The following is a 12,853-nucleotide window of genomic DNA, read 5'->3' on the forward strand; positions in this document are numbered from 1 at the left end:
TCTGCTGGAGGTAGGGGTTGGGCAGAGCAATTACCCAGCAGGAGGAGAGCTTTTTCCTCCTGCTTAAGTTTTCGCACATGAGCCCGAACGGCTGGCACAAAAGTTTTATGGAACCAGTCTTTAAATATGGAGCTATTCATCCAGGCATTCTTGCTGCTGATGTATTCAAAGGGAAAGGCCTTCATATTAACATGATGAAAACATCTGGGAGAGCTCGCTTTTCCGATTATCAGAGGTCTGACTTTGTGGTTGCCAGACTTATTGATGCAAAACAAGAGAGTGACTCGGTCCTCCCTCTGCTTAAAGCCTTCTTGTTTATGACTATCAGTCCTGGCTGCGAGGGTGCGATCGGATAACATTTTAAAGCACAAACCAGTTTCATTGAAGTTGTAAACTTGATCGGCTGTGTAGCAACCTTCCTCCAGCAACTTTTTAAGCTCAATTGGGAAGGAATCGGCAGTCTCTTTATCAGCTGAACCAATTTCCCCAGACACAAGAACTCGGCTTATAGTGTGCCTTTTCTTGAATCTGTCCAGCCAGCAATCACTCGACTTAAATTTGCATTCATTTCCATTGATAAGGTGATCAAATTTCTCTGCTTGAGCTTTCAGAACAGGGTCAGAAATGGGTACTCTTTCTGAGCAAGCCTGGACAAACCATTGGTACAAGGCTGAATCTAGGCTTTCGTAATTAGCAAACTTGACCTTGTTATGCTGTAAACCAGTTTCTGCTTCAAGAATGCAGAGTAGGTGTAGCGGGCTGGCGTGGCTCCCCTCCTCCCTGGAGAGGGAGCAGCCCCAGCAGAGGCCAGAGTGGGCGGAGCTACGGAGCTCTGAGCCTGCCCCTCAAAGGGTCAGGCGGTGACCCGGAACTATAAAAGCTGGCCCTCAGAGCTCAGTCAGGCCCCAGCAGCTGGAGAGAACAAGACATCCCTCTGGGAGCTTGAAACTGAGGCCAGGTCCACACTACAGCGTTAAATCGATTTAAACAGCGTTAAATCAATTTAACGCTGTACCCATCCACACTACAAGGCACTTAAAATGATTTAAGGGGTCTTAAAATCGATTTCTGTACTCCAGCTAAACGAAAGGAGTAACCCTAAAATCGATTTTACAAAATCGATTTAGGGCTAGCGTGGACGGAAATCGAAGTTAATGGCCTCTGGGAGGTATCCCACAGTGCACCAGTGGCCGCTCTGGACAGGTAAAGGAACTCTACTGCACTGGCCAGGTACACAGGAAAAGCCCCGGGAACTTTTGAATTGCATTTCCTGTTTGGCCAGAGTGGAGCTCTCAGCAGCACAGGTAACAATGCAGTCTCCTGAGAATAGGAAAAGAGCTCCAGTGTGGAACACACAGGAGTTATTGGATCTGATCACTGTATGGGGAGAAGATTCTGTGCTATCAGAACTGCGTTCCAGTAGACGAAATGAGAAAAGTTTTGAAAACATTTCTAATGCCATGAGGCAGAGAGGCCATAGCAGGGACTCGGTGCAGTGCAGAGTTAAAGTGAAGGAGCTCAGACAAGCGTACCAGAAAACCAAAGCAGCAAATGGCAGATCCGGATCTGGGCCAAAAACATGCCGCTTCTACGCGGAGCTGCATGCAATTTTAGGTGGCTGCGCCACGACAAGCCCCCCCTTGTCTGTGGATTCAGAGTTGGGGGTAGTAATCTCAGCCATTGCTGATGATTCTGCGGACGGCGAAGATGTGGAGGAGGACGAGATGGCAGAGACCACACAGCACTCCATTCTCCCCAACAGCCAGGAGCTTTTCCTCACCCAGACAGAATTACCCTCGCAGCCCTCTCAAGCCACTAGCCCAGACAATGAAGCCATGGCAGCGACCTCTGGTGAGTGTACTTTTTTAAATAAAAAACATAGTTTAAAAGCAAGCGTTTTTTAATGATTGATTTGCCATGAGGTCTTGCATGCATTAGCTGGCATTAAAGTTACTGGAAAAGTCTGTTAACATGTCTGGGGATGGAGCGGAAATCCTCCAGGGACATCTCTATGAAGCACTCCTGTAGGTACCCGAAAAGCCTTTTCAGAAGTTTTCTGGGCAGGGCAGCCTTATTCCGTCCACCATGGTACGAAACTTTACCACGCCATGCCTGGAGCACGTAATCGGGTATCATTGCCTAGCTGCGTATGGTCCCGGGGATTGCTGGCATTCAAGAAGCATAATTTCTTTTTCTCTGTCTGTAATCCTCAGGAGAGTGATATCGTTCATGGTCACCTGGTAAAAAGTAATGTAGTTTATTAAGGGGACAGAGATGACCATTCCTTCATTGCTGCTTTCCTGCGCCTTTAAAAAAATCCTTCCCTTGCAGTTAGCCATGGGGGGTGGGGGGAGGTAAAAAGCAGCCCATTCCTACAGGGAGGTGTCTCTAATGGCGCTGACCTTTTTAGCATTTGGGCAGCAGGAATGTTCGCTGCTAATTGCCAAGGGATAGAGGGGGGAAGGGGGAGGTGGTAAGGTTTCAGTGACCTGCCATTACAGCAGACATGTAGAGTGGGGGGGGAAAACCATTCACAACTTTCCTCTAGTGCTTAACCTTTCTGATGGCATAAGAAAAGAAGCAAAAGATGTGCTTTTTAGCAGTTTGGCTGCCAAGCATGAATGTTACCTGGTAATAGCCACTGGTACGGGGGAAAGGAAGAGGTTGTACGGTTAACTGCCATTAGATGTATGCCTTACCATGTCCGCCTGCAAGCTGATTTGTAATCCCCGGACCTGTGTCTGTGTTGCTCTCCGACACCACAGCCGCAAGCACTAAATACTAAAAGAATCCAAAGGCGACCTTGTAGTGAAGTGACATGTGCTACGTACAGTGAATAGTGTAGTTCACTGTGAAAGAGTATAACCATTATTCTGTGAAATGTATTTCTTATGATCCTTCTATCACTCTTTTCCCCCACTCATGCAGCTGCACATTTTTCAAGCCTCCCTGCCCCAGTCCGAAGGATAGGTCAGATAAGGAGAATAAGGAAGAAGAGGACACGGGAGGAGATGTTCACAGAAATAATGGCAGTAACCCGCAGTGAAAGAGCTCGTCTGGGGGAGTGGAAAGACGTGGTCGCAAAGTACAGGAACGCTGCCAGTGAACGTGAGGACAGGAGGGACGCTCGAGATGAGATGTGGCGGTAGGAAGATCAGTGGTGGCGGAATGGAACACTGGAGCTGCTGCGCGATCAAACTGACATCCTCCGAAGTCTGTTGGAAGAGCTGCGGGGTCACAGAGTGCCACTTCAGCCCATATTTAATCTCCCTCAGTACTCACCATGTCCCACATCTTCCACACCCAGACGTGTAAGAACGCGGGGGGGAAGGCTTTCTGCACCTGCCCACTCCACCCCCGTGGACAGTCCAACCAAAAGGCTGTCATTACATTGAAATGCCCTTAATGGCCTTTTTCTTCCCTCCTATACTCCTCCCAAACCACTCCCGGGGTACCTTTTTATTTTTCTTACTCTTCTTATAATGACATGCTATTCAAAGAAAGTGGGAGGGTGGGTTGGTTACAGGGAATGACTTTATTTCCATAAGCAAGCTGTTATGGAAGGGTGGAGGGTAGCTTGCTTGCAGCAGGAGTCAATACATGGGTGGGGGGGAGGTTCACAAAGGGGAAACAAACACAGCAGTCACACCGTACCCTGGCCCATGATGAAACTCGTTTTCAAGGCTTCCTTAATTGCCTATTTCTTCCCTCCCTCCCATCCTCCTCCAAAACCCCTACTGGTGTATTTTTAATTACATGCTTTTTAAAGCAAGAGGGAGGGTGGGTTGCTTACAGGGACTGACTTTTAATAAAGAATACAAGGTTTTTAAAAGATAGTAACTTTATTTCCATAAGCAAGCTGTTAGGGAAGGTTGCAGGGTAGGTTGCTTGCAGCAGGAGTCAATACGGGGGGGGGGGGAGGTGGTTCAGGAAGGGGAAAGAAACACAGCAGTCACACCATACCCTGACCCATGATGAAACTCGTTTTCAAGGCTTCTCTGATGCTCACCGCTTCCTGGTGTGATCTTCTAATTGCCCTGGTGTCTGGCTGCGCGTAATCAGCGGCCAGGTGATTTGCCTCAGCCTCCCACCCCGCCATAAAGGTCTCCCCCTTACTCTCACAGAGATTGTGGAGCACACAGCAAGCAGCAATAACAAAGGGGACATTGGTTTGGCTGAGGTCTGAGCGAGTAAGTAAACTTCTCCAGCGAGCTTTGAGACGCCCAAATGCACATTCTACCACCATTCTGCACTTGCTCAGCCTGTAGTTAAACAACTCCTGACCACTGTCCAGGCTGCCTGTGTATGGCTTCATGACCCATGGCATCAAGGGGTAGGCTGGGTCCCCCAGGATAACTACAGGCATTTCAACATCCCCAACTGTAATTTTCTGGTCTGGGAAGTAAGTCCCTTGCTGCAGCCATTTAAACAGAGTAGTGCTTCTGAAGACACGAGCGTCATGAACCCTTCCTGGCCGTCCCACGTGGATGTTGGTGAAACATCCCTTGTGATTCACCAGTGCTTGCAGCACCATTGAAAAGTACCCCTTGCGGTTTATGTACTGGGTTCCCTGGTGCTCCGGTGCCAAGATAGGGATATGAGTTCCATCTATGGCCCCCCCACAGTTAGGGAATCCCATTGCAGCAAAGCCATCCACTATGACCTGCACGTTTCTCAGAGTCACAACCTTTCGTAGCAGCAGCTTAATGATTGCTTTGGCTACTTGCAGCACAGCAGCCCCCACAGTAGATTTTCCCACTCCAAATTGATTCCCGACTGACCGGTAGCTGTCCGGCGTTGCAAGCTTCCAGAGAGCTATTGCCACTCGCTTCTCCACTGTGAGGGCTGCTCTCATCCTGGTATTATGGCGTTTCAGGACAGGGGAAAGCAAGTCACAAAGTTCAAAGAAAGTGCTCTTACGCATGCGAAAGTTCCGCAGCCACTGCGAATCGTCCCACACCTGCAAAACTATGCGGTCCCACCAGTCTGTGCTTGTTTCCCGGGCCCAAAATCGGCGAGCAATGGGTAGAACCTCCCCCATTACCATCAGGAGCTCCAAAGCGCAGGGGCCCGCGGTTTCGGAGAACTCAGTCTCCAGGTCCTCATCACTCTTGTCGCCGCGCTGCCGTAGCTGCAGCCTCCTCTCCTGCATTTGCTGTTCATGGTTCAGCATAGACAGCACGAGAATGCGTGAACTGTTTACAACATCCACGATCAAGGTACTGATCAGACCAGGGTCCATGCTTGCTGTAAAATGGCGTTTGCTCACTTCACCCAGTAAAAAAACGCATGAAATGGCTGTCTGCTGCTTTCAGGAAGGGAGGGGGTGAGGCTGTACCCAGAACCACCCACGACAGTGATTTTTTCCCCATCAGGCACTGGGGTAGTAACCCATAATTCCAAGGGTCAGGGAACACTGCAGGAACTATGGGATAGGTACCCACAGTGCAACGCTCCTGAAATCGATGGACGCCTGGGACCATGGACGCACACCACCGACGTAATGTGCCCGAGTGTGGACGCGTAAAATCGATTTTATAAACCCTGTTTTATAAAATCGATTTTACTAATATCGATTTTAAGCTGTAGTGTGGACGTACCCTGAGACACGCCGGCGACCCAGGGGAGCCGCCCAGACTGGCTGGAGCTTCCCTGCGCCTGCTGCTACCCAGAGGAGCCGCTGGCGCTACCGTGGCCTGAGTATCCCGAGGAGCTCCCGGACCTACCACCCAGCCCTGGTCGTGACAAGCCTATGCTCCTGGACCCCGCTGAGGCTGATGTTAGGACTCAGGTAGGTCGTGAGGGGGAATGCGGAATTGCCGGAGCCTATGTCAGTGTATTGCGGCCAGGAACCCCACTGACTGACCAGCGGAGTGACAGCCGCTGTTAGGGCCCTGGGCTGGGATGCAGTGGAGTGGGAGCGCCTGCGTCCCCCCTGCCACCCTACTCCAGGGTGGCAGACTCCCGCTCTCCCTGGCCTGAGGAGGCTGATAACTGTTATCACTGACTCAGCGTTTGCTGCCCGCCCTGCCCAAGGGCTGGGCCTCTAAACTGGTACTGTTGCTCAGCCCTGACCCAGGCCTGACCTTACTGATTCTGTGTTGCTATCCGTCCTGACGTAGGAACCGGCGCCTCGTGGTTGTTACGGCTCAGCCCTGCTGGAGGGCCTGAGCCCCTCGCCCGTTGGGCGGACAAGTACCGCAAGGATTGCCGGGCTAACTTCCCGGGCCAACTGGAGCAGAGTGGGCCAGCATGGCTCCCCTCCTCCCCGGAGAGGGTCGAACCCCGGCACCCCCTCGTTTACAGTAGGCTACGGAGATTTTCTTTTTTCCACTCTCGCAGAGTGGACTCGCTAATTCCTAGATCTCTAGCAAGCGAATTTGTTGTTTGCCCTTCTTTAGTTGATCCAGGGCATACAATTTCTCTTGGGCAGAAAATGATTTGCTTTTGCGAACTCGTGTATCCATAACAGTAAAATTTTTTAAAATATAGGAAATTAATAACATCATACACATGTACAACCCGAGAACGAAGTGAAATGGGCCTGCAATGGCCAGGAGTCACTTTATCCTATTAGACTGGAAGAATGCATTTTATTTATAAATGTTGTAAAAAGAGAGTATTCTGGCAAAACGCGAACAGTATTATAGCCTTAAAGGGGAGCCAACTTATGATTGCGTTATCTGAATCTGTGTTATCACGGGGCATGTTATTGCGAGGTTTGACTGTACTGACCTAGCCCCAAGGGTAGACAGCACTAGGTCGATGGCAGAGTTTCTGCTGCCAACACAGCTACTGCTGCTCATGGAGCTGAATTAGCTTTCATGTCAGTACAGTCGCATCTTCACTGAAGAACTACAGCGCCGCTGCACCATTTTAATTGTAGACTTGTCCTAAGAGCATCAGACTGCTCAGTGTTCCCTAAGCTGCCCCAGGAGTCAGGCAAGAACGGAAATGCTCTTTAGAGCAAAGCTTCATTTGCATTACCTGTTGCCAGGGAGAATGAACCAAATGCTGATCAAATGTGAAGTCCTGATGAGTGTGACATCTTAGCTCCTGAGCAAAATAAAATCTAAGTATTTAACATATTATCTTAATGGATTACATTGAAATAAGCTACCTATCAATAAAATTTTTGCCAACTACCTTATATAGCCAGTTTAATACAATGTACAAAAAGAATCATAGTTCACATCATTATTCATTAGGGGTAACCTCATACAATACACTGACTCGAAATATGCTAGCAAGCAGAGATGCAGTTTTATAATAAATTTGATCTAAGACAAAAATGTTCACCGATACATGAACAGGACCAGTAACCATGGTCCTTTGGTAAAATATATTCTTTATCTTGCATATCTCTTCAGATAAAGTGGCATAATCCTTAATTTGTATCTAAAATCTATATATCATTGTACTGCGAAATGCAACAGATTAGCTATAAAAGAAATCAGGAAGGAAAAGATTGTAAAAGTTCTTTCAGCATCTTATCAAACAGCAGTCATTATGATGTTAAATCCCACTTAAAACAAAGTTTATGGCGGACTCAGACTTAAGGCAGCTTGCCAAGCTCTTTGTGATATCATTTGCTGAGTGTGACATACCTTACATTCCATGCAGTGGTGAAGTCTGGGTTTAGTAGCAGCAACGTACACGTGATATCTATCAATTCTAAAAGATTAGAAAAAAAAATCCATGAATGATTAACAGTGGTAAAATGAAACAAAACATCAATGCTTCTCCCCTCTTTCTGCCTCCAGTCCAGAGAAAGAGGTATCTCAAACTGGGCAGATTGGCAGAGGCCCTGGAGGTTTTTTGCCTTCCTCTGCAGCATGGGGCACGGGTCACTTGCTGGAGGATTCTCTGCTGCTTGAGGTCTTCAAACCACAATTTGAGGACTTCAATAACTCAGACATAGGTTAGGGGTTTGTTATACAAGTGGACGGGTGAGATTGTGTGGCCTGCATTGTGCAGGAGGTCAGACTAGATGATCATAATTGTCCCTTCTGACCTTAAAGTCTATGAGTCTATGGAAGGATGACACACAGTTGGTTTAGTTTCTTCTCCTTCCATGTTAAGTACTTAAAATAAGTCCCACCTCTCGGGTTCATTGATATCTACAAACTCCACTATTATAATGTGGAATCATAGCTCTCCTCCCCCTGGACAACTATGATTCAAAAAGACAATATTCTTAAGTGAATTAAAAGCTATTGGACAGTTCTGAAACAGAGATTATATGGGATCTTTGAGCATTCTAGTCCATTTAGTTATTAAAATTGAAAATACACTGTGTGACTTAAACACACACAAAGAATTCTTAAAATTGTTGAAAAATTGTCAATTGAGATCTTAACACTCAAAACTACAATCATCTCCTGGAACAGCATAACTACATTGGTCTAAGAACTCTGAACTGCGGATAGCAATTTGCTATAGCTGTTCTATGACGCACACTTTTACCTGTAACTAAATAACCACTACAAAAATTGCATCTATGGAAGGGGAAAATCCTAATCCATAGTTGTGGGGGAACAGAGAAGAACATCACATTCATTTAGTAAGTTGCACAACTAAATAAACAGAAAATACTTTTAAATGATTCTAAATAGACTGCCTCCCCAAAGACTGAAATACTATGACTAATCACTAAAGAAGAAATACAGACATATCCATAAACATTTGTTTGCTTACTCCCCTTTAGACACTGCAGATTTGCACATATATTTAATGATGTAATAAAACTGGAAGGAGATGTGTGGGTGGCTGACAAACAGAAGAGTTATTTTATTCTAGCCTTGCCTTTCCCTCCTGTATTTTGCTGCACTAATCAATGAGTTTGATACCTACCTCGGTAAAAAGCAGCTTAGTGTAATGTGCAGCCTCTCATAAAACACAATGATAATTCTCAATGTCTCAGGTTTGGTTCTTTAACTCTTGCTTCCAAAAGTCACAAAAATCAGGTCAATTAATCTTCCCCAGCATTACAATTCTTAAATATAAATGAGCTGGGTAAGTAGAAGCAGCAGCACACAGATTCTCCAAAATACAGGCAAAATTATCAGTGCTTTTGCTCGCAAGACTGTTAGTCTAGATTCCTTACTATTCGTAATATATTTGAAAAGGTTATACACCGAAGTCATTTGCCAACAAAACAAGTATTTTCAGGTCAGCTGCATCCTCATGAAGGAGAAGCACTGGATACAATTTGTTTTAAGAAAAGAGCTACAGAAGTGGAGAAAAAGCAAGGGGTATCTGCAGGGAGCTAAATCCGTGGGTGGTTCAATTAAGATGACCGGACATACAGAAAACTAGTAATCAACCGACTATATTAACTACAATTGGGGAACATTAATCCCCCAAGGCCCAAGGAGGTCCACAAGCAATTCTCTGTGCAAGCCTAACCAGATGCACCCTTCATTTGGGATTTCTGCCAGAGAAAGGTGAATTTAATCACATGAAGTTCCTTAGCCTTGGCCATCAAGGCTCCTGTCTAGGAGCCTGACACAGTGAATCAGTTCATCCCTTGGCCACCTTATTAATATGTTCAAGTGCAGCCAGTACCACCCACAGTTAGATAAAACTTGGGGAAAAAAATTAAATTGTGTATTAGAGATGAGAGCCAGAGCCCTGGATTTTAGTGGTTTGGGCAAACTGGGACCTGAAACCAGCTCACGTAGGCCCTGATCCAGCCAAGTACTTAAGCACATGCTTAAATTTTAAGCATGTGAATAGTCCTATTAAAGTACATGGGATTACGCATGTGTTTAAAGTTAAACATGTGATTAAGCACTTTGCTGGTTACAGGCCTTATGGTTTTGCTAACCCAAAACTTGACCAACGAGGCTTAGCAAAAGCACTGCTGGTTTTATCCATTACTAGATCACCACAAGCATCAAGAAACGCAACAAAACGAATTCAGGGGTGCACAGTAAGCGGTGTCTGTTTCAGACACACCTTTTTCATAACAGCATCTCAAAAATGAGAAGCAATTATAAGAGAATGGAATATTTAAAATATTTGGAATTTTTAAAAATACTATTTTTTTGCCTTTTAGCATGTCTGGAACTATAAATACTCAAAAGCTCTGAGTACACCACCATTTACTTAAATCACATATATTATACAAACATGTCAGCCTTATCCTCTTTCAAAATTGATCAAGATAATAGAGATGACTCTTCTAAAGGAAATTCACCACAAATGCAAGATTCATCTAAGCAACCTGCTAGATGACAAAACGGTCATTTCTTTTAAGGAAGAAAATACAGAGATGGACATACATCACTGCTAAACGTGAACCAGCATAACTCCCCCACTTCGCAGTTGCGATTTTCATATAAATTCCTCTGATGGCTTCTCCAATCTGTGATTATTAAAACAGAAAAATCTCCTGAATGTTCAAGTATTATAAATTGCAACCTCCTTTCCTCTCAAGATAAGAAAGAGCCCTGAGGATCTTATTTTGTACATTAATAAATAAATGTTTAACCTAAGGTATTACCAATTCCTGCAATGTGACTCATCCATGGTATGGTGTGTTTTCCTCCCTTCGCCCATTCTTTAAGTAATATTGTAGGTGGTGCAGACAGCACTGCCTATGATTAAGGTTGCTTGACATACCCATTATAAGACCTTGTTTTCAGCTGCTTGTAATTTGGCCAAACTTTAACCATTTGGGCTGAATTTTCCATGTTGGATAACTGTCTCAGGCTGAAGTTTTTTGGGAAATTTCACCCAAAATGATTCAGCTGTTTCTGAGAACAAGGCTAAGAAAAAAAATATATTTTGCCAATATTTAAAAAAAAAAAAAAAAAAAAAGGAATACTCCAGTGCCCCTGTACTTCGTAGCAGAGATTTGAAATTTGGAAAGGAGCGTACTTTGTGTCAGGAATATGCCTTTTTCTTGTCCTTGTGAAAATCCACCCAAATTTGGCCACATTATAAGCCTTTGGAAAAAAAGAAACTGCAATTTGAACTTGCTCGGTAATTGGGGTTGGATGAGGTGGGGCCAGGCACAGGAACCGAGGGTATGTCTCTCCTGTGCTCTCAGTGACCCCCTGGCTGGCTTCAAATGCATGTGGGACAAAAAACAGACCAAGGGAAGGGAAAGGATTAGTTTAAGACAAGGAGTCTGGTAAGACTGGCACTGGAGGAGGAGAGAGAAACTGGCTCGGAAGCCAGGAGGGGAATGACTGGGAGCCAGTGGGAGGAAAAGCACAGACTGCATGAGGAGCTGGAGGGAGACTGAGACTGACTGGTCAAGGAAACTATGTTTGGATGTGGGGACAGGGAGGAAAACTGGAAAGCAGGTGGGGAGATTGGGACTTCGCAAGCCTCAAGAGGGAAAAGTAGGATTGGCTGGGCCAGGATACTGGTACTAGGATGCACAAACAACCTTCATTCTGGCTTTTTCCTAGCTTTTGAGTGCTTGACTTTAAAAATCATTGTTAAGGTTGCAATTTTGTTTGTGTGTAATTATTACATAGCCTCACTATACAATGGGTCAACTGTGCTAAACAAAATTTTAGCAAAGCTAAATCGGACATTAAAAATAGTTTTAAAACTTTGTTTATATTTGATGTGAGTGCACTTGCCAAACTCATGTTAATTAATCTTATTAAGAATTACAACCAGGTATCAGACAAATTTCCAGGTTAGTGCACCTCATTATATCAAGGATCAGGACCACCACCAACCTGAAGTCTACTCAGTTTAAATGGAATAATAAATAAAGAGGTAGAGTAGTTTCAGACATGACACTTCTGTACCTCTGTCATTTTTTGTGATTGTAAAAAAAATCACATTTTACTATGTTAAAAACATTTCACCCCCTAATGCCATGTGAAAAACTCACATAAACAAGGGAAGCCAATTGACTACACAGGGAATAGAGTGAAACTATACAAAAAGTGTTGTCAAATGCATGAAGAGGACAAACAGAAAAAGTACACTTCCTTCACTTAGTCATCTTAGCCATTACTTGCAAAAATAGCAGCTATTTTTTTCTGTGAGAAGTGAGGGTTTTGAGTCTACAGTTCCCTTTATGAATTTTAGGGGCATTTTTTGCCATTATTTCCATGGAAAGCCATGTGTCAGCCATAGAACAAAATAGGAGTGGCTTTCTGCTGCTCCTTTATTTATGTCGTGACAGTACTGCAACAGCAAGACATGCCTTATGGTCAGATGATTGTTACTTTTTAATTCACTTTTACCAGGTCTTTGCTGCTGGGTGAGGTTTATGCAGAATGCAGCAGCATACTTGCTCATTGCACAGGGCTGCTTTCAGATAGGAGAGTCTCTTCATCTGCAAGAAGTGAATGTGGCTCTAAATTCTGTACATTTGGTTTTTATTTGGCTGTACCAGAAAATAAAAGATTATGACATGCATACTTTTCAGCCCACAACTGTAAAAATGAAACCACAAATCTACAGAAACATGACATTTTAAATTTCAAAAGGTACATCTGTTCAGTGGTGAAAAAGGATTACAACACTTTTAGAATTATGGTACACTAAGACTAGGGCTCTGAATTTGCAGAGACACAAGTGTTTAACTTTGAAACCAACTGGATGTACTCATGTGCATGAGGCTACACACATGCATAAGTCCATGCAGAATCAGGGCCACAGTTACCAAGACTGTTACTATCCGGTTCTCTGAATAGCTACCTTAAGCTGTTCTGCTTTCTTCTGAGCAACAAGCATTTGCAATGAAAAAATAGTAACCAGTTCCCAACCAGAACCATACCATCGGATGCCCTGTAATGCCTAAACAAGCATCTTGAAATCACATTCTACATATTAATGCGCTCAATTGTAAATAAAAATATCAGAGACTCCTTTTATT

General features: G+C 44.6%; 1 protein-coding gene across 2 annotated transcripts in view; it reads right to left on the reverse strand.

Moving 5' to 3' along the window:
• PTAR1 (protein prenyltransferase alpha subunit repeat containing 1) overlaps positions 1-12,853 on the reverse strand; it is a 62,191-nt gene that overhangs the window by 36,422 nt on the left and 12,916 nt on the right. For both annotated transcript variants that reach the window (XM_050944201.1, XM_050944199.1), the window contains one exon: positions 7,608-7,674. In XM_050944201.1, the coding sequence (XP_050800158.1) occupies positions 7,608-7,674 (67 nt within the window). The remainder of the gene's footprint in view (positions 1-7,607; positions 7,675-12,853) is intronic.

This window comes from Gopherus flavomarginatus, chromosome 3 (assembly GCF_025201925.1).
Source record: "Gopherus flavomarginatus isolate rGopFla2 chromosome 3, rGopFla2.mat.asm, whole genome shotgun sequence".
NCBI lineage: Eukaryota > Metazoa > Chordata > Testudines > Testudinidae > Gopherus > Gopherus flavomarginatus.